Source organism: Chroicocephalus ridibundus, chromosome 3 (genome assembly GCF_963924245.1).
Source record: "Chroicocephalus ridibundus chromosome 3, bChrRid1.1, whole genome shotgun sequence".
In the NCBI taxonomy this organism is placed as follows: Eukaryota; Metazoa; Chordata; class Aves; order Charadriiformes; family Laridae; genus Chroicocephalus; species Chroicocephalus ridibundus.
The window spans coordinates 108165866-108188289 of record NC_086286.1 but is presented as its reverse complement, the minus strand read 5'-3'; the positions used below and the strand labels follow the sequence as shown (position 1 = coordinate 108188289).

At 37.9% G+C, this 22424-nt stretch overlaps 1 protein-coding gene across 1 annotated transcript in view; it reads right to left on the bottom strand.

Moving 5' to 3' along the window:
* SNTG2 (syntrophin gamma 2) overlaps positions 1-22424 on the bottom strand; it is a 277686-nt gene that overhangs the window by 157314 nt on the left and 97948 nt on the right. The window contains exon 2 of the mRNA XM_063331136.1: positions 5192-5329. Within this exon, the coding sequence (XP_063187206.1) occupies positions 5192-5329 (138 nt within the window). The remainder of the gene's footprint in view (positions 1-5191; positions 5330-22424) is intronic.

The following is a 22424-nucleotide window of genomic DNA, read 5'->3' as shown; positions in this document are numbered from 1 at the left end:
TTAGCTTTTTAAAAATAATTTTGAACTAAAATACCATCTCAGCAATGGTAGAACAGACACTGGGCAAGCAGTAATATTAGTAGTTATCTAGACAGACATTTCCTTGGGTTAAAAAAAACCCAAAACTTCAGACTTTAATGCAGATCCGACAAAGACATTCTTCTTTGTCCTTATTAGCATTTCAGTTACAAAGAAAATGTCATAGCAATCTCATCAGGGATTTAAACAGTACTTTCAGGCACTGTTTCTATTTTTTTTGATCAACAAAACAACCAATCTTGCTATTTTTCTTCCCTATTCACCTACCTTGCTTCATTCTGATAAAGTCCAGCTAAGACAAGGCTTGTGAAACTGGACAATGGGGTACCCAGGATGCAAAGGTTTTTGCTATTCTAATTCTATTAGAATAGACTCACATAAGCCCCTGAGGAGACCTCTTCCAACCAAGATGCCAGGTGCCTCCGTTAGAAACCTGTTTGCCCGACCACTGACACAGTCAGAGACAATTCAGCTCTGTGAGAAGCACTGATTTTGATAAAAAGCCAGATGCGCTTCTTTTCTTCTTCTTACTTTGCAAGTGGAATTAGCAGGGGAAAAAACGATACAGGAATATAATACAAAATAAAAGAAAAAAAATTGATTATGAAAAGAGGAGAGGCATAAAGCTGTGGGCTGACAACAGGAGAAGGATGACAGCAATATACACGGAAGAAAAACAAGGGGTATCAAGGGTGAGGCGCTGTAAGAAATTAATTTTAGCATGTGGAATAACAAAAAATTAAAGCAAAATCATACCTTAATGAAGCATAAAGTATAAAAATGAATGCCTCCCTGTCTCTCTTTTAACTGAAAATGGATCTCTCCCTGTCTGTCATACAATTAATTCCTTTCTGTGAGTATTGTTAAACTTCAAATCTGAGGGAAAAAAGATATCTTCTATTAAAAATACTTAGAAGATTGTGAAAAATATCTATTTTTTTTTTCCAATACATGATTTCTGTCAATACCTTGTGCTTGGCTTCTATGAGCGTGCACCAATTCTGATGTACCCATACATTCTCCTACTTCCTATGAAACATGCCTTTTTCCTATTGAAATCTGAACACCCCAAACCTAATACTAAGTCATGAAGACTTAGATTTGCCAAGTCTGAAGTTCTGAAATACATCTTGGTGGAAAGATCACATGTTTAATCACACAAATACAAAATACATAAATATATATAGTTACATATAAATTATTTTTATAAATGTAATAATAAATAACAACACACTGGAAAACAGTATTTCCCACAATGGTTCCACTTCTGGAAGGATTTTTACAGATATTTAAAAGTAATTTTGTCTACTGTGAAAAATTTTAATACTAAGGAAAAGAAACAGTTGCCTTTATAGTATTTCTTCTTTGCACATCTTGAATTTCACAAACCATGCTCTTCTCTCTCTCATTACTCTACACCCAAGCACAAAATAGCAAGAACTAGTGAAACAGGCTGAGCTGCCGTTAAATTGTAGAAAGCCAGCTCTACAATTTCTCATCAAAGGTGAACCTTTCTCAGTGCTTACAAGCAGCACTTAAATGAATGGCAGACAGCAAAACATGAAACCAGAATCTAGATGATGGTAGTAAAAGGTATTTTCTAGTGAGAACCTTTTATCCTTGGGAATAATTTCTATTGCTGAAACTTCAGCCCACGACCGCAGCACCAGCAGATCACTGATGTCTTTGCCAGTCCTCCCTACAGCATTCAGAACTGGATGGGGCTAGCAGAGCTAATTACACACGGTTGCAAATCCTGTCCTCAGCGTTCCTCAGGATCAATGAACCTGTTGGCAAAAGGGAGGCTGGATGCAAATGCATCCCATGAATTCTGTCCCACAAAACTGGCTGGAAAACAAAAGTATTACCACAGGTAGACACAGAACTTTCTTTTTCAATATTTTCCATTCACATTTCCTAGCTAAGACGAAAAGTTACTCTAAAAACAAAAGATTTTTTTTTATGCTCCTATATGTTTGAGGTGACTACAGAAAGAAAGCAAACAAGTTATTTCTATTTTTGTTGCAAAGGATCTAGTTTGATGAATAGATCCTGTATTCTGTAAAATACAGATTAACTATGAATACCCGAGAGAGACAGAAAAAGCACAGAAAGAAAGAGAATAAATCAGTAAGACAATGTGATTGTTTATGACTGTTATAGAATTGACTTTCAGGTTACAATTTTCTATTAATATTTTGATTCATACAGCACAGGGATGAAACTTATTTTCTTGAACCACTGTGAAAAGTAAAGCATTTATCTCTTTGGCATTTATCTTGTGTAGCTGTAAATGTGAAACTTCAGAATTACCAAAAACACTGCTAGAGAACTACCAGCTATTTCAGCCTGATTTCTAATTCTGCTGTTGAGCTCCTATACGCTAGCAGTTTATATACTGTAAAAATTACAGTGTTCATGTTACACTCGATTGGCCGTTATATTAAATGCTAGTGTTCCAATATTTTCTATTTGGTTCAAGATCAGACTCAGCCCAAGTTCTGATATTGAAAGGAATAGGCAGACTTGGTGTTTTGTTTTTGTGTTTTGGAGTGTTTTTTTTTTTTTAGGTTTTTTTTTGCTGTTTTGTGGGGGTTTTTGGGGCAGGGGGCTGGGGTTTTGGGTATTTTTGAGTGACCAAAGAGTGAAGATCAATACATGTACATATTTAATAAAACATTTTCTCAGACGCAGTCACAGCCTGTGCTGAATCACAGAATGATAGGGATTGGAAGGGACCTCTGGAGATCATCTAGTCCAACCTCCCTGCCAGAGCAGGGTCACCTGGAGCAGGTTGCACAGGAACGCGTCCAGGTGGGTTTTGAATGTCTCCAAAAGATGGAGACTCCACCACCTCTCTGGGCAGCCTGTGCCAGTGCTCTGCCACCCTCAGGGTAAAGAAGTTCCTCCTCATGTCGAGATGCAATTTCCTGTGTTCTGGCTTGTGCCTGTGTCCTGGTTTGAGGTAAACAGAATCAATTTTCTGTTTTGTAATTTTACTTTTCAGCTGGGCCTCTTCTAACTGACTAAACTCTGAAATTAACAGTATATTGTTCAGAAACTGTTCACTCTCAGAGTGATAAAACCTGATTATACCAAGGAATGGTATGCAGAGAGGCTCTTGCTTATACTTATTGCTATAACAACCAAGGTCAGCTGATTTCATTATTTGCCCCATTAGAGGGTTGGAAGTGGAAAAGCATAGAGGGGTCACACCTGAGGGGAGGAGCGGACAGGACAGGTGACTCCAAACTGATCAACTGGGTATTCCATCCCATCTGCCTCACACTCAGTATAAAAGCTAAGGGATCGAAGGGTCAACTTCTTTTCCTTCAGTGGCTGACGTCTGAGGAGGACCCTGTCTGTTCGTCTGCCTTTGATCCCGATCCAAGCATTTCTGAGTCCAGATCCAGAATCCAGCTCCTGTCCGTTGCTGACCCCAGTCTGGGACTTTCCCTGTGCCTGCTGCAATCATCATCCTGGGAGCTGGATGTGGTTTTGTATATATTGTACTTTTTAAAAGTTGTATTTTATTATTATTATTTCATTATTTATTTTTTCATTAAAGTAGTTTAGTTCTTTTTCTAAACTTGTAAATCTCCTTATCTCTTCCTCTCCTGTCTTTGGAGATAGAGGGGAGGAGGGGCCATCTGTCATTATGATTGGCCAATTCAGCCAAAACTACATCAGCCCGTTACCCCTTGTCCTTTCACTGGGCACCACTGAAAAGAGTCTGTCCCCGTCCTCTTGACACCCGCCATTTAGATATTTCATAAGCACTGATAAGATCCCCTCTCAGTCTTCTCTTCTCCAGGCTAAACAGATCCCGGTTTCTCAGTCTTAATATCTGCAATTAAAAGCTGCAGCTTTTCATGCTTCTCAGTGAAGTAGAAAGTATATGCAAGCTGATGATTTTTGGCTGAGGATTACATTTATTTCAGCAAACCAACTATAACTGGACATGCCTTTCACTTCACTGAGTGGCTTCCCACTAGTGCCAACTAATGCAACCTTTTTGAACATTTTTAGAAGCAAATCGTGTTCCACCAAGTTCCGCAGACAAGTTTTGAAGCCAGTACATAGTGTTTCTAGCTACTAAAAGCTATTTCAAATTATTTTTTGTATGATAGTAAACAATTAATATAAATATTTACTATGGCAGAAATAAAACATGATTTTGTGCTATATAGGCAGACGCTCTCTGACACACACTCATATAGATATATGTATACACAGATACCCACTACAGAGTCTTTGGCTCCTAGTTCTTAGCAGAGTATTACAAACTCACTTGATGTCCCCTAGTGCCAGATTTTATGTTTACATGAGACATGCAATACAGCAAGCGGACAGAAAGGCTCCCCCTTGGCTCTCTGAGGGGGCTGCCATGAATTGTTCAGTCTAGAAAATACCAGCACAATTCATGAAATTTATTTTACTTGGTAAAATTTGGGATACCCACACTTAGTTTTAAGAGGAACACTGTTTATATAAGGAAATAAAATACACCATTTGGGGATGTCCACAACTTAGACACCACACCTATGCAAAATGCCACCCATTTTTCTAGTGACGTTACTAAATAGCAATACAGAAAATTCCTCTATAGCTTAGGGCATCACATGTTTTGAAAAGCAGCATAACTGAATTTCGGAGAACAAAAGCATGACATACATGCTGGCACTGATTAAGACCCATCTGTGCCTGAAAGAGAATTAAAGTGAAATAAGTGTCTGTCAAGTGTTCTCTCAGCCAGCTCTGTGCCCTTGAACAGAGATCCTGTCAATACTTTATACACAAATGAAGAAAACTCCAATGTATTAGTTTCCTCTTAAAATGCTTTCAACAGGAAATATTTTTTTTTCTTCACGGCCTAACAGTGTTTGGTGGAAGAATGCTGTAATCTCAGTATTTATAGACATTTTCTCTCCTGTTAAGGTTATACATGTCAGAATAAAGGACATAAACAGCGCTGGCCAAACAAAAAGTTCTTATACGTGTGAACGTAAGCATGCAGAAAAAACCCAACAACTGATCATTACACGTATTTCTATTACCCAGTAAAATCTCTTGCACTCCAATACCATAAACTGATCTCTGCAGAAGACATTAAAGTGCACAGTCGAAAGCACAGAGATATAGAAGCACTTACATTTGCACTGTGATCACTTCCACTAACACAGACGACATCTTGTTTTTGAATTGTTAATACCTCTTTTGTAAGCTTCAGTCGGATGTCATAAGCATTTTCGGATACTTCATCATACAACAATGCAATACTAGTTTTAGTCTGTGAAAGCAAGGCACAGAAACAAAGTTTAAGAATATGAACATTTCAAAATGATAAATAACAACTCTGTCCCATTCAATACATAAAACGCATATAAACCATCAAAGTTTACACAAAGTGGCAAACTGGTTTGCTTTTCAGGCTTCAGATAGTTTAGACATGAAAAGCCTCTTCTGTACTGTAAAACATGGGCTAAATGGTCTTTGAAGTAAACATTAATATGTAAAAAATATTTATAAAAAAATAAATCTTCATTGTACTGTCCCACAAAGGAGTGCTGCCGTTGAATGATGTCCTATTTGGTTTTAATTGTTCAACTTATTATGAAACTGTATTAGAAGCAGATAGGTATGTACAAACGTATGTGAACACCTTTTCCAGTTTCAGTAAGACGTGGAGAAGTGTAATACTGCTCCTGACTGAGACGCTCCTTCCACTGTGTCAGAAAGAGACCTGTACCCACCATAAACATTGCCTTTATGATATAGAGTTCTGTCCTCATACAAAACTGTGTTTTCACATTGTAAAACACAGAAATAAATACAGGTGTTAGAGAGTTTCTATTTGTTTAGGTCAAGATGGACATTCATTTCTGAAGTTACATCATCACTGGACTAATAACTAGTAAACTCTATTGGATAGCCAAGTATTTTGGCATAAACAATATTTTCTCTGCAAGCAGTGGAAAAAAAATTCCATTTTAATTTTTAGTTTATCTCCTTATGCACAAAATCTCTTGCTAATACTCAGTCAGATATTTCCTTAAACAAAACCTGTGGAATTAGGACTGTTTATAGCTAACTGGTTAAAACAAGTAGACTAACGCAATTTCAGTGCTTTTCCGTCATTGCACAGAAGAGAAAAAGCAAAGCATCTGTTCTGAAATGGATGACTGTATTTAAAAGTAGTATTTGTTTATTAGTTTATAATGTATATAACTATATCCTCACAACACTGCACTTTCCTCTATGCAAGTGAAGAATAATCAAGCACAATTCAAGGCTTCGGTGCAGTGTTTGTTTCTAGAAGACCATTTAAAATGAAGTTGTTATCTATGTTTGTTAAACAGTAGACTGCGTAAAGGACAGAGTAATGAATTAAAGAAGACTCATACCCTGTGCACTGCATGAACGCTCAAGGGATTTTAAAATAAAATCAGACATGGAACATTATCTTCATAATTATATTTTCATTTCAATAAAATTAGGGAGAAAGGTCTGTGGTGATTGTCAGTAAATCCTTTTGGTCTTTGAAGCAGGAGCAGTTTAAGCTTAAGGCACTTAAATTTAGGCATGGTGTAGCTCTAAACAGCAACTGAGTGTCAAAGCCTCCCTTATAGTAGAAATGCAAAATGCAGCCCACGGAGCAATTGAATTTGCCCTGAAGTATAGAAACAGAAGTTTCTCAGCTGAATTGCTCATGAGGTTCTGCTGCCCCTGGGCTGAAAGCAACTGTCCCCACGTAGGCCACTGCTGCCACTTAAAGTGTAGCTAAGACCTCCACACACGTAAGGCTGACGCAGACTTTTTAGGACATCCAGGACCTTATCCACCTGGAGGCAAGACCAGATTTCCATGACTATAATGGAATGTAGACGCTCTCCATGCCAGCATGTAGGTATCTTCCGCTTGAAATGGATCTCACCAAAGATTTACAGTGTAGAAATCCACATCTAGGACAGACATTTAGATTCTGTCAAGCCAGTAATGAGCAACAGACATCTCTGAAGCATGATTTACCTCATGTCTTCTAGACATCCATCTGAAAGGGAACAAATAGCTCTCTACTGTGACTTAAAAAATAAATAAAAGTAACAACTCAGGCACAAGTGTCTAATTCCAGGCAGATAAATCTTGTCCTTCGTGTTTGCTGGGAATACCTAACGGAAACAAAGCTCAGTGAGAGCCTTAATCATTCTCACTTGTTTGGAAACGAACATTTCTTCATTTTCCCAAGTTTTGAAACTTTTTTAATTCCCAGCACTTGTGGATGTTTCATCAATATAATTTTATGAACGACAACGTATGAGAAATATGTCAACACCATCCACTTAAAAGTCATGCTGCGTAACAGCAAGTATTTTCAAACAGTAGAACTGCCTTGAAAAACCACCATCCCCCGATTTTGCTGCTGGTCAGAGGTTGTGCGTCGCTATCCCACCTGGACTGGCAACTGCTATTACTTTTGCTGATGTACCAGACTATACTTCACAGAAACATCAAGAGAACAGAACTCTAGAGAGCACTTTATACAGCCTAAGCCTGAAACACTTCTCTGGCTTGTAATTGTTACATACATTTAGAAGTAACACAATGAAAAACCCCCTGAACTTTCATTTGTAACAGATGATCAAGTAACGAACGAAATATGTAAAGTGACCAACTAAATAGCTTAGCATTTTCCATCACACTACTTAAACTGAAAGTCTCACTGAAGCTCATCTATTCCTATTAAAATCCAATACCTACCTCACACTCCATCTAACTCCTGATGTGATCCAAGATGACATGCAGCAATACCTTATTTGCTTTCAGAATCAATAAGATTAATCTAGACTTCTCTCAGCCTTTCAAGTTGGCTTTTTTTTAGACTATTATAAATGGTTTTGAATCAGAGTTCGGCACATTCTGCTGTTCGCTCTTTTTGTTGGCATATGTAACTCTAGCAGGCAAATCCCATCCCAGACAAAATGCTTCTTCAAACGAGGACCTTTTAATGGGAACTTAGATGTATAGCCAGCATTTTAACTATGCTATGTTTGTCTTTATTTCTCATTTAAAAACTGTCAATACATTAGTTATTCCAATAACTGATACCAAAGCGAGGACTGAAAAGTGGAAATAACTCCCCAAAATGATGTAGTAATGTTAAGAGATCACATACCAAATTTACATGTATTTTGCAACTAAAAAAATAAATACGGAAAGTACACAGGGAGTTGCATCTCAATAGGATTTAAGTGCTTACAATGAGAGGTAGGGGAATGTAAATTTAAACTCACTTGGGCAGATGAGGAAATTAAATGTTGATTTTCAAAGCTCTTCTAGACGCTGGCCTCAGGAAGAGGGGTAAGTGGTATGTGTGTGTGCACGTCCACATATGCGGTGGGAGGAAGAGAAAAGGAGATCAGTAACACAGGCATCACAGCAGCTGTGACTTTCAAGAAAGCTTAGTCACAGCTCTGGTTTTGAAAGAAAAGAAAACAACACTGAAACCTACTTTCCCAAGCAAGCTCAAAAACTCTCAAGACCACACAGAAGAAAACATCACTCTCTAGAGGGAGCTAGAATTGCAGATGAATCCTTTTATCAGTTTTATTACAGACTACTTAAGGCAGGTCCCTAGCCAGCGTACTTGCTTTAAAGGGCTCCCCATTCAGCATAATATTTTGAGACCCTACTCAAAATATCGTAACTCTTTCAGTACGCTCTATCTGCAGCCCAAAGCTCACAGCTGCAAATTCTGTTTCAAAGTAGACATCTCTAAGCCAGCCTTCAGTCTTACTGGCATAAAATACTGATCTTCACTGCTGTAAGTTTTATTTTGAAAAAGCTTGCAAAAAATGAGGCAGAGTTTAAAAACGGTATTGAGGTGTACTACGCTTTCTTATAGAAACCATTTACTTATGTCCATTTGTTTGTTAAATGCATTAGAGCAGTATTTGTCAGGCTTTTCATGCCAGTAACTGAAGACAGGCAGAAAATGTTCAAGACTCTTATACAGATGATCAGAAAATTCAGATGAGATTCATAATAAAATCATACAATGTATTTGTATGTATTCAGAGCAAATGTAGGAGTACAGGCGCTGCAGTGGTACTATTTTGACTTAAACTGTGAAGTTCTCGATAACTCCAAACCTCGCTCTTACTTTCTCTGCCTAAGCGTATTTTAGCCATTGTTATCACTGCTGTTGTCAACTAAATGGAGTATTAGTGTCTTAGACTCTTATAAAAATGGATCATCCCCTACTTCATCTAAAAAATCCTCTGCGCTGACTTACATTGGTCCTCCAGCAGAAATCACCATTTGCTGATCTTCATCCTTAATAAATATATCCATAGCTTCAATGGCATGGCAGTTCAATTTTTAACTGCTAAAATTAATTTATAAATGACCTTTCTTCATTTGTAAATAAAATTCTTTAAGCACTATATTTGAACTTTTTTCCAACTGAAATTCCACATTATATTTCCAGACAAATATTTTATCAGCGATATTTACACCTCAGAGGTCTAGTGATAAAATTCTCTAATCCAATTTCAATTTTTTTAATGAAAACAACTCTGTTGAAATTCTGTATCTGTGCTACACTGATGGTTGGAACACTTGGCTGAAGACACATGAGAATCAGTCACTGATTTTTATCCTACATCACTTCAGATTAGGCAGAAAGGGAACTTCAGGATGTCCCACACAGCCAGTGCTCTGGTCACTAAGTTAACGCAGGCTCAAATTTACTCTCTCTCTCTCATAACTGATATGTTTTCTACACCACATCTACTATCGTGATCAAAAGACAAAGGCATTTTCTCAGAGAAGGACAGAATTCAAATTAAAAATAGCATTAACTAACATTAAAAAAAAAAAGATGTAAAAATGGGATGAATTGTAACAGAAAAAAAGTGCAAGGTGCTACACCAGGAAGAACAGTCACTTGCATGGAAGAAGAAAAGCTTTTCTTCACCATTTCTTAAGGAAAGAAAACAGGCAGGTAGCAGCGAGGACTGAAAGCAAAATATTGGCATCAATATCTTGTTGCAATAAAGGCAAGCAGATATTTTGACTGCTCTCCTTCAGACTCTTTCCTACTGATTTGCTTTTTCTCACTGTCACAAGATAATGCCCAAAAGTAAACACAGTTCTTCAGCTGGGCAGTACAGAAGTTTCCTTAAACACTGATGAACGTGAGGGAGGAATAATTTCATGTCCATGAAGTAATAATCTATCACCAGTATTGCATTTAATACATTCCAGTATACTGTTTCCTTTTATACAGTATTATGTCGTGGCTACACTACATAGAAGAGGTAACGAACTGAAAACCGTCATGTGAAATACAAAAAAAAATGAAAAGTATCAGAAATCTGGAAAATGGGACCTATAAGTAATTCAGCACAAATTCAGGTTGTTTATTAAAGACATAAAACAAGAGGACATAATGACAGCTTTAAGTACTTCAAAATCTATTGCAAAAACAAATGGAACAATCAGATAAGAAAATAATTCCGAAATCTCCCTGTAACACATTCCAGCTACAATGAAACTGAAGTCCTTGAACAGATTGCTAGGACAGATTACGGACATCCATCGCTAAGGGATTCTGAGAGAAAATTAAACAAACATCTTCCCAAATGGTACAGGTACTAATCCTCTCACAGGGCAAAATCCCAGACAAGACAACTGCTTTCAGATCTATTTGCCTTTGATGCTAAGATTTAGAATTACATGACTTCTCGCATATGCCTGAATCTCTGCATCCAGGAGAAAGCACAACTGGCTGTAGAAGGACACCTGCACTGAAGAACTTGCAATTGCCCTAGGAGAGATGAAAAATAACTATTAAGACCTAAAGTTGTTTACCATTTAGGGGCCTTAACAATTGATGAGTGACGTTTACAGTGAAATTTGTTAATAATAATAATTTTTATAGCACTTAATCTGAAGAAAGACAGTACCCTAAGAAGAACTGTACTTATGTCTTTCATGACCAGAAGATAATTCTAGGCTTAAGGGGCTTTGAGTGAAAACACAAACCCAGGCTTTTCAATGAACCAACATGGGACAAATGGATAAGGACAAATAGCAAATACATAGAGATAGTGGTAACACAGCTGTGGAATGCAGAAAATTAATGATTCCAATAGCACTGTAAGCACCAAAGAAACATTTGGTAAAACGAAAAGTAGATACAAGACAGAGATTAATTATAGCTTTCTAAAATTAGTCATACAGAGCTCCCTTAGAGAATATGTTTTCCCTGTAAATACACATGGAGTTGTCCTTTTTCTCAGGTTTAGCATACTACGGCTTTTACACCTACTTACACTGTTTCACAACTACTGAGCTAAAAATCCTTAACCTTTATACTCTTTCCTTTAAGAAATTCTGACTATAATGATAATGGAGCCCTTAGACTATCTGGACAGGTAATGGTTCCCCAGTACTAGGGGCATGGAGGGTTCTACAAAAAAGTCAGAAGAACCACCTGTAAAAATGCTATGGAGGACAAAATGGTACGGATTTGTCCCATATCTCAGAATAGTTCAAGACTCCTGCAGATCAGGAGAGAAAACACTTTCACAGTATTCTCACCATCACAGATATGAAGGGACTTTGGGAGGTTTGATGCCCAACCTCAAAGCAAGGCAACTATGCAATCAGCCCAGTCTGAAAGCCTCTAAAGGTTGAAGACTACCCAACCTTGCTGGGCAACCAGCTCCGCTGCTTGACTGTCCTCATGAAGAAAAGCTTTTCCTTGTATCTGATTTTAAGTTCTGCTTGTTGTCTCCTGCCCACTCATGCACCATTGTGGAGGGCCTTGCTCCATCTTCTTGATATCCTCCTTGTTGACATGGAAAGGCTGCCTTTAGCATGCCTGAAGCCTTCTCCAGGCTCAACAAGCCCAGCTTCCTCACCGGGCAAATAGTGGCCCCGCAATGAACTTGCACCAGGTTATCAATGGTTTTTTTTTGCACTGGGAGAATAAAAAAATGCATGCAGTATTCTTGACACAGTCTACTGAGTAGAGAGAGAGATGGGTAATCCCTTCCCAGGGGGAGACTGACTCCCGTGCAGGCTCAAGTACAATTCAATGCCCACTAGAACCACCAGGGTCTCTTCGCAGAGCTGCTCCCTGGACAGGCAGTCCCCAGCCTGTATCATTGCCAGAGGCTCTCCCATCCCAGGTGCAGCACTTGGCATTTGACTTTGTTGAATTTCATAAGTTTACTTCATGTATTTCGTGAATTTCCTGGCAGTCTATTTCTCTAGCCTGCCTAAGTCTTTGTCAGTGGTGTACTGACTGCACCCTCCAATTTAGTGTGACCAGCAAGCTCTCCGTGAGTTCCTCCAGGTCACTGACAGAGATGTTAAAGAGTATGGGGCACAGGATAGAACCCTGAAGAACACCACTTGCCACAGGAATCCAAGTAGAGGACAATCCATTAACCATTACCCTCATCCTGAGCATCCAAGCTGTTTTCCACCCACCAATCCAGACTGAGGCAATAGCAATAGCGTAGCAACTAACAGGTATATTTATTTCCTTGTGTCGAAGTAATAACAAAACCAATAATAATAATGTTAATTAAAAATTTTCATTTTTTTGTTTGCTGTGACAGATGAACGCATAACAAACTAAACCTAATCTAACTAAAAAAAGATCAGGGGAAAAAAATCATTATCATTGCTTATATTTACTACATTTACTACAGACAAAAGTGTCAGAAGATGACGCAAATTATTTGGATGAGATCAGTGCTTTGGAACAGACACCCTTCTGCTCTAAAATACTACTGCCCACCATCACCAGTATCATGACCATCCAGTTTCCACGTAGAGAAGGATGTGGCAATGCTACCACACCCATTATGCCCAGCAATCCTGCTTACCCCCATCTGAGAGCCAAAGGGCCAGGACTACGATGGACACATCTACAGTTGTGTCAGGGGCCACAAACCCCAGTTCATGCCCTCCACGTTCACACGCACACGTAGCCCACCACCAGCTGCTTCTGCCTCCCTTCCCAACAAGGAGAACCACCCCAGCACCGACATCTCACTGCGCTGTTGCAGCTGATAAAACTTGTGGCTGCCCCAGCGGTCCAGCCCTTCAGCTTTCATTTGGGTTTGAAGGCAGATATTTTTAAAGTAGTTTGAAGGGAAATATTTCAAATTAAAGCAAAAATCAAGTTAAGTCCGAATTTCATTCCAGTTGGAAAGCAGCCGCCAATGTTAATTTTTAACTATAGATTATTTTCAATATTGCAAAATCAACAAAAAAGAATCCCTTTTAATCTAGAATAATATACAGCCAAACTGACTTAATAGCTGCTTAACTTTTAAGATGTACTTGGAACACATGCATTTTCTTTCAGCTCCTGTTTAAAACAAGCAAATACTCAAGTCAAGATCACAAAGAATTAAGCAAAAAAAACCCCCACCCAGCTGCTTTGTAGACTCAACGAATAAACAGCTATAAAGTACTTATCCTTGTCTTATTATTTTTAAATTCTCTTGAGCATTTCAAGACTGACATTAGATTGTGCATTTTTATTAGAGCTGTAACCCCATTTCATAGTTTCTTAGTCTCCATAATCACTGTTCTCAATTAGTCAAGAAGATCACAAATTCCTGATAACCCATTTTAAAGAGGTGATTCCCATTCACAACAAAGCCAGTGGGATATATTGACCAAAGATGGTCAATGATATATCTTGACCAAAGATGGTCAAGAACAGATATTTAACAGATATTAACATTTGAGTGTATTTTTCCAAAAAGCACGCATTATATCTGCAGTATGCACCTTGGAAATCACTGCTTTCGTAAAGATTGATCTTATTTCTTTTTAAATGTCTGCATTTGTTAATGACAATATTATGGATGGACATCAGTGATTCCATGGTAGGTCAATTAAGATACTGAATTACAATATACTGTAAGTTTTCAGTGCAATACATGGTAACAATCAGCATCAGAAATAAAGATGGTCAAGAACAGATATTTAACAGATATTAACATTTGAGTGTATTTTTCCAAAAAGCACGCATTATATCTGCAGTATGCACCTTGGAAATCACTGCTTTCGTAAAGATTGATCTTATTTCTTTTTAAATGTCTGCATTTGTTAATGACAATATTATGGATTGACATTTCACTACATACAGTTGTAAAAGGTATATTAGCATTACAAGCTCTTAGAAGATATTAATTGCAGTGTGACAATATCACTGTCTAGCAACTCAGAACAGAGTTCTTCCTAAATATTTAAGCGGCATATAGCAACAAATAGGAAAGAATACTAACTGAAGGTTAGCAGAAGTTTGAAAAGATGCTCTCAAAATGCAAAATTTAAAAATCTATTTTATTGCTTACATCACAGCCTGTCCACCTCTTTTAAAAATAGCCTTAGGGTAGATCAGTGGGATTTTCTGTTAATGACATTAGCCTTGCAAGAAAAGTGATTAACAGCTGTCTCTCAATCTGCGTGATCTTAATCATTAGAAAGTAAGTGGTAATGTCTTGTTTAATTACTGCAAGCACACTGTGTCGTGAGCTAATTAGATATGATTGATCATTGTCATCCTCATGCACCTCTTCAAACATCAGACACAAATATTTGAGTCTGTAACGCATGCTTGGAAAAATGAACTTTCAGAATGTCACGCTGAATAAAAATTGCCTGCTAAAAAATTCTAATCAATGCTAAATAATAGGGCCACATAGTTGAATATGTTAGAATACAGACTTTATCCCAGAAAACAGCCAAGGCACAAACTACTAGAAAAATTGCCTAGTTTTATTTTGATTTAGATAATTTCTTTAAGCAAGTTGCTTGCTTATTACTACATCTAATTTTTCAGGCAACTGGAGAGTAGCACAGAATTAAATAGCCTAAGAATATTAAGATGCTCCTATGCTTACAGCAGATTCATACCAGTTAAACAAGAAAGCATAAATTTCACACTTGAAACTAAACCACTTTGCAATAGATGAAAAGACCACGAGAACATTCTCTTTGGAGATTATTTAAGACACAGTTAAGAGATTCTAAAAAAATTAATGTGATCACTTCTATTACTGGTACCACGTAGCTTACCCTAGTAGGACTTCAGCTGATTAATAAATGTTCCTGTTGATACATCAAAAGGTAAATGAAAAACCAGGAGTGTAATTAAAAGCGACCTATCCATTTTCTTAATCTAGACTAGCCAAGTATGGTCAATATAAAGGCATCATGTTTTTTTGTAATGGAATAGCAGGTTTTAATTCATCCCACTCTTCCTATCCTTCCCCTTTATGCTAATACAGCTCCGCCACGTTCATTCTTTTTCAAGCTTTTCCATTATTTTTTTTCCTATTCTATTAAACCATGTTGTTCTGCAAAAACCAACCAAGCAAAGCCATATCTAACTGCTTCATTTCTGAATAAGGTGGGCGCAAATATTTATAGCTTCTTTCTAAATTTAAAGTGGCAAAATTGAATTCTATGGTTTCATCACCCTAATGTGAGTTCTGCAATGGCAAAGAAATCCATATCAACGTTATAGTTAGAACTTTTCACACTGTATTGGTTTCTAGTGCTACTGGACATAGCAAGATTTAGGCAAAGGTTAGTCGCAGGAATATAACAGGATTTAAAATAGAGTTCTTACGTATTAAAGTAAGTCTAGGAAAAACAAAAACAAAACCAAAAACCAAACCACAACACACACACCCACCCCAACTTTTACTTACATCTGTAGTTATTGTTTTTACAGGACAGTTGCTCAGATAAACCCAGTGAAAATCCTTTTAGCCATGCATTTGGCTGTTAGCTTGGAAAGAAACGAGACAGTCCCATTTCATACTTTATCCAAAGACTTAATGGCATGTTTCAGTTTAACATCTGTTAAACCATCTTCTTCTAGTCTGGGATGCAATTCTCAAATGTAATTGTGATGATCAGTAGCTTTTTAATACTTTCTGTATTTAATGAACAGAACATTCCTGAAGTACATCAAACTGGATGAAACACTGGGTATGGGGGATAACTTATCAATAAGAAAACCATTTTAATAAAACACTGAAATGAATAAAGAAAAATAGAATTTAGAGGCATTATAGAGGAGAAAAACATAAGCCATGTAACAAGATGAAAAATAAAACTGGATTAAATTTATAAGCCTCTACACAAAGTAGTGGAAATGGCAGAGAACGGCCAAGACAGGAGCCAGGCAGGATGATGGTAAGAAGTTACACTTCAGATGGTAATCTTATATTCAAAAGCAAAATCACAGCAGCAGCTAGACGGTCATTATTAAAGGAAAAGAAGGGTCTTATTTATAAACTGATCGCATGTCACACCACAAGAAAAGATGAAACAGTCTGTTTACACCTAAATTTCAAAACCAAAGTGCCCTGTAACAAGAGTACATTCCCAGCAAACACCTACAGTTACACTCTGTCCTTAAGGGAGGTTCCTTAAGAATAATGTCAATAGAAAAAAATCCAAAAGGCATATGTACATATACTAATATCTGTATACAAACTGTATGTAATAAACTTTACAAAGATTGGACTTTTTAAAAAGGATGTACAAGATTTCAACCAATTAGTTTATGAGCTTGCTGGGTCTTCTTAGTTAGCGGTAAACACACAGAGACTGGCTAGTCTCAGCTAAATCTTTTGCAACAAGAAAGCCTTTAAACAAGCAACTATTATATTAAACCACTGCTAAATGTAAGTCACTTCCATAACCTTTTTAGAATCAAGCCTGAACTAAAAAATATTATTGAGAACCAACTATAAATAAATAGATGTTCACAAAATGCAGAAGCTGGAAAAATACCTGCAGATATCAGAGATGGAAAATAAAACTCAACTCCAACTAGGGAAAAAAAAGTATTAAGTCTTACTGTTGGGGACAAAAAGTAAAAAAAAAATAAAGAAATAACCAGATTCAAGATCTTAAACAAATATCCTTCAGAAACTGGAAGTTTATAACGAAAATATCAGAAAAGAAACAGCAAATCTCGAAACAACTGAAGGTTTTCTGGAATACTTAATAATTGAAGAAAATTTCAGGCAATGTAAGTATTGAAAACTGAATGATTTCTCTGAATTAGACTTCTTCAGATGAAGAATATGTATTCTAAACCACTCTTCAAAAGTAATAAAAACATGTAATCAGAGGTGGCAAGTGGAGATACATGTTCATAGTTTTAAAAACAATAAATGGTCCAGGATAAATAAATGTTTGTCCAGAACTCAAAGCAGCTCCTATTTTTAAAGCATACACAGTCTAGTCTCATTAGCATCAAGACAAACAAGAAGATTAGTGCCGAATAAAAGCATTCTGGAACGGGTGCTAAGTCTGATTTTGGCAGCTGCATATAAACTTTATTACTTATCTTGCTCAGCTTCAAGAATTTGCTTATTGACAACCTGTGCAGGCAACTAACTCTGATACACGGGCACTGCAGCCATTTGGCTTATACCTCTGGAGGTACATTTACACATCTGCACATTCGTATCAAAGCACAACAATAAAACTGGTAGGAAACAATCAAGCGATAAACAGTAATGCTGAGTACAAAAGCATTTGAAGATAAACTGCTCAACAAAAGAGTTGGACGTTTCAAGGGTTTTGACAAAAAGTGCTACATTTTGGAGTGATAAACTTGCAGCAGAATTTGCTTTTATCCATAATTGTCACTCCAGTGTCATCTGTCCCTCGCTACTGTTAAGTCACAGGGCACTGGACTGGCACAATATTGGGTTGACACCACATGGAAAACCCTCTCTCCCACAGGCTGGGGGGTAAAGATGATCTGTATCATCTACCGCAGACCGATGCAAAGGTCACTGAATTAGCTCTGACCAGACTCACAAGTCAGAGCAGCACAGTAAAGGACTGAGAGGTCACTCTGCTGGCCCTGAAAGCAAGATAGCAGGAAGAAAGCAGACAGAGGGAGAGGGATATCAGCTTTACTAAACACTAGGAAGAGACCTCCTGCACAGCGTAAAGCAGGAATCAGTGCTTAAGACGGAGGAGATGAATCAGAAGTCAGCCAGCCAAGTGGCACCAGGATTTTTAACTCAAGAATTTCAGAACTCTGAAGTTAACTTTGCTGTCAGAGCGAGGCATTCACCAGAACATCATGAGGGACAGGGGAGCAACCTCATATTATTGAGGAATGCTAGGGAGAAAAGGAAGGGACTGAGGGGATTTATTTTAAGTTCAGAGCATGGAAGCAAAGAACTAAAACAGCATCAAAAACAGACAAAAACCTACAGTTAGATGGAGAGAAGGCAGATGTTTTAACTGTTCCTTTCCTGACAACATCAGCAGCATCATGAAGTCATACTGGTACTGTAGCAGAACTACTGCAAGATTATCTTTATGCTATTTCACAGCAGAAATGCCAAAGGAAATAACGTCCTGTGTGCACAAGTGCTTTGGTGATGGGACAGCATAAATACAGAATCCTGTGTCACGTGTATTTGAAGCATATTTATGAAAGGCCTGTGTTGGAAAAAGGTATACAATCTTAAACACACTATCAACAGTTTCACGTTTTTATGCAAGTATAAAAGTCAGATTTGCAGGGCAAAGGGACAAGATTGTTTGTACTCTGTGAAGGAAAGCAGGAGAGTAGAGGTATGGATGTGGAAAGACAGGGGAATGGTCCTAGGCATAACACAGCGTTGTTGCAGAAGAGGCAGAGAAGACTTAAAATAAGAACCGAAAAACAGGAAGAGGAATTAAGAGTAATACGTGAAAAGATAAAAATGAAAGAAAAAGAATATTGAGGAAAAAATGAAAAAGGCAATTTAAAAAATATCACATGCTTAAGAGAAAGAGTAACTGCCCATTGACAAACACATCCATCTTTTGCAGGAATGATCACCATAGGTTACTGGTCCATAAAAGAATTGGACATACTAACACTGCTCTGAGTTAGTATTAAAAATCCATGTGATAAATGGAAACAGAACTTACAAAAGCTGTATTTAGCAAACATGCTATCCAAAATAATTGAAAGCGCAGCTAAATACCAAGCCCATAAAACACAGCTGGTGGTAAACAGAATCCTGACTGAGGTTTCCCACTGCTTCTTCTGCTGTCAGAAAGCTCACTGGGATGACCGTGAATGTGAACTGTGCCATCCCTTTCTACTACACTTCCTTCTCGACATGTGCCTGCAGGAAGAAGGATTAGCCACCATAAAGATCACTGTTACAGCTGATCGTCAGTTATTTAACCCTATTTACCCCTGCCACAACTATACTATTTACATGTGTGATTTATATCCATTTTACATACCATTATACTTTCTATTACCCCCATTCTGCACAGTAGACAAACAATGTACTTTTCTATACAAATGTTAAAAGGTGAAAGAGGGAGAATATTACAGTTTTGGCCTTTCTGTAAACAATCTATTTCCATTTTTACTTACTGGTTTCAGACCTAACTATTCCTACAACTGAAAACTCACTGTGGTGTTGTTTTTTTTTTTTGTAATGCCTTTGCACATAAGGCATCGCATGGAAGGATCTTCTGGTTTGCGTATAAGGATTTCTTGATTAGAAGGGGCAGTACAGGGCACCTCCCCTGTTCCTGCTTAGGTTTTCTTCATTTCATAAATGTCAAAGGCTCAACTTTAGCCTTTGTTACCCTCATTTGATTTTTGTGATACAGGGATATGCATTTTCTGTATTCAGATGATTCATAGTGACGTTAATGGGCCATTAAAAATCCTGGGAGCAATCTTAAATAATCTCTCTCCTTTCCTTGTACCTGAAAATAAGCTATTGTTTTCCTCTTATAAAAGAGAAACAGCATTCTAACACAAATGCTCAAAAAAATCCTAAGGATTTAATTTTACTCCCAATGAAGTTGAAGTCAATTGAAAATTCTCAGTCAAGTCAGGCTTTCATTGTAAAAATAATTAGTTTAAATTTTGTCACAAATGTTGACAGCTTTTCAAGTTGTAACATTCATAGCATAGTTATTAACATAACTATAAAAAAATCATGCAGAAGGACATCTTGCAGAATTCTGCAAAGTTTTTTAGATGAAATCCATCTGAACCACTTTGTCAACTGATATCAAGACTCCCCAAACCATGCTGGTTTTCATACCTCATTAACAATTCCTTCAAGTTCCTGAACAAGTACAGAGTACCTTATCTAATTATAAACATATGTAACTTCATCATTTAGAAATGAAAATGATATTAAAAAAATCTAAGTTGTATCATTTTAAATATGACTATTTTCAAGACAAGCTTAGAATACCAAGGGCCTAATTAAATACAAAATGCTTCAGGTGAGAAGAATCAAAATATTTCCTAAAAAAAGAATGAAGAAACAATCACACAAAAAAGTAGCTTTAGTAATTGTGTAAAAAAAAAAAAAAGGTGAAAACTGCACACAAAAATGAAAACTATATCAGACAGTACAGAAGCCTTTTAAAAAGCTGAGATACAGAATAGATTTCTATATGGAGATGCTCCAAGCAAAGTTATGAAAGAGGAACAAGGAAAAACAAAACAAACAAAAAACCCTGCTAAGCATACGGAGTTATCTACTTTAAGATATGCAGAAAATCCATGTTAGTAGCCCACTTCATTGCTTGTTTTCCTGATTGTGCTACTTTTTTGAGCATGATCAATGAATAGAACAAATGCAATGTGGATTTTTTTTCTGAAATCTGATTACTAGAAGCATGGAAATGCTAATCACAGTCATTTTTCTGCTCTCACAAGTGGGGCTTTTCTTGGTTTGTTTGTTTGAGACTGTAAACTTAAACAAAATAAAAAAAGCCTTACTGGAAAACATTAGGGCAGAAACACAGAAGGGTTATGGTTGGAAGGGGCTTCTGGAGATCTAGTCCAACCCCCTGCTCAAATCATGGTCAACTACAGCAGGTTGCTCACGATCATGTGCAGTCAGGTTTTGAATACTTCCAAGGACTGAGACTCCACCACCTACCTGTGACCTGTTCCAGTGTTTGCCCACCCTCCCTGTAAAAAAAAGTGCCTCTTTCAATGGGCACTACTGAGAAGAGTCTGACTTATTCTTCATTGTTCCCTGCCAGTCAGGTAGTTATACACATTGATAAGAGTCCCCTGAGCCTTCTCTTCTTCAGACCGAACAGTCACATTTCTCTCCACCTCTCCTCATGTCAGATGCTCCAGTTCCTTAATCTCTGTGGTCCTTTGCTGGACTTACTCCAGCATGTCTATATCTCTCTTGTAACAGGGAGCCCAGAACTGGACAGAGCACTCCAGATGCTGCCTCGATGCAGTGCTAAGCGGAGGCGGAAGGATCAGCTCCCACACCCTGCCAGCCATGCTCTGCCTAGTGCAGCTCAGCCTCCTTAGCCACAAGTCTGCATTGCTGGCTCACATTCAACTTGGTGTCCACAAGGACCGCCCCCCCCCCCCCCCAGGTACTTTTCTGTAAAGTTGCTTTACAACCAGTGAACCTCCAGCCTCTATTGGTGCCTGGAGTTATTCCTCCCCTGGGTGCAGGACTTTGCATTTCCCTTCACGTCAGCCCAAGTCTCCAGCCAGCGCAGGTCTATCTGAAAGGCAGCACAGTCACCAGGTGTTATCAGCCACTCCTCCCAGTTTTGTATCATCTGCAAACTTGCTGAGGGTTTTCTCTGTCCCACCATCCAGGTCATTAACAAACATGGTAAACAGTACTGAACCCATTACACCACTAGGGCCCACTAGTGACCAGTCTCAAGCTGGACTTCGTGCCACTGATCACAACTCTCGAGTCTGGCCATTCAGCCAGTTTTCAATCCACCACTCTATTCATCTAGTCCATACTTCATCTATTTGTCTTTGAGGATATGATGGGAGACAGTGTAAAAAGCCTTGCTATAATCAAGATAAACAACATCCACTCCTAACCTCCCATCCACCAAGCCAATGACCTCATTATGGAAGGCTATGAGGTTGGTCAAGCAGAATTTCCCTTCATAAATCAATGCTGAGTACTCCAGATCACCTTCTTGTCCAACATATGTTTGGAAATGGTTTCCATGCAAATTTGCTCTATCACCTTTCCAAGGATCATGCAAGGACACAAGTTTCTTGCCCTTCTTGAAGACAGGCTTTCCTCCAGTCTGTAAGAACCTCTCCCAATTGCCATGACCTTTCAAAAATTATAGAGAGGCCTTGCAATAACATCAGCCAGCTCCCTCAGCACTTGTGAATACATCCCATGAGGTCTCATGCACCTGTGTACGTCACATTTAAGCATTCCATAACTTGCTCATCCTCCACTGAGGAAAAAAAGTCTTACTTGCTCCAGATTTTCCCACTGGTATTGGGCACCTGGGATTGCAAAAGCATTAAAGATCATTAAAGG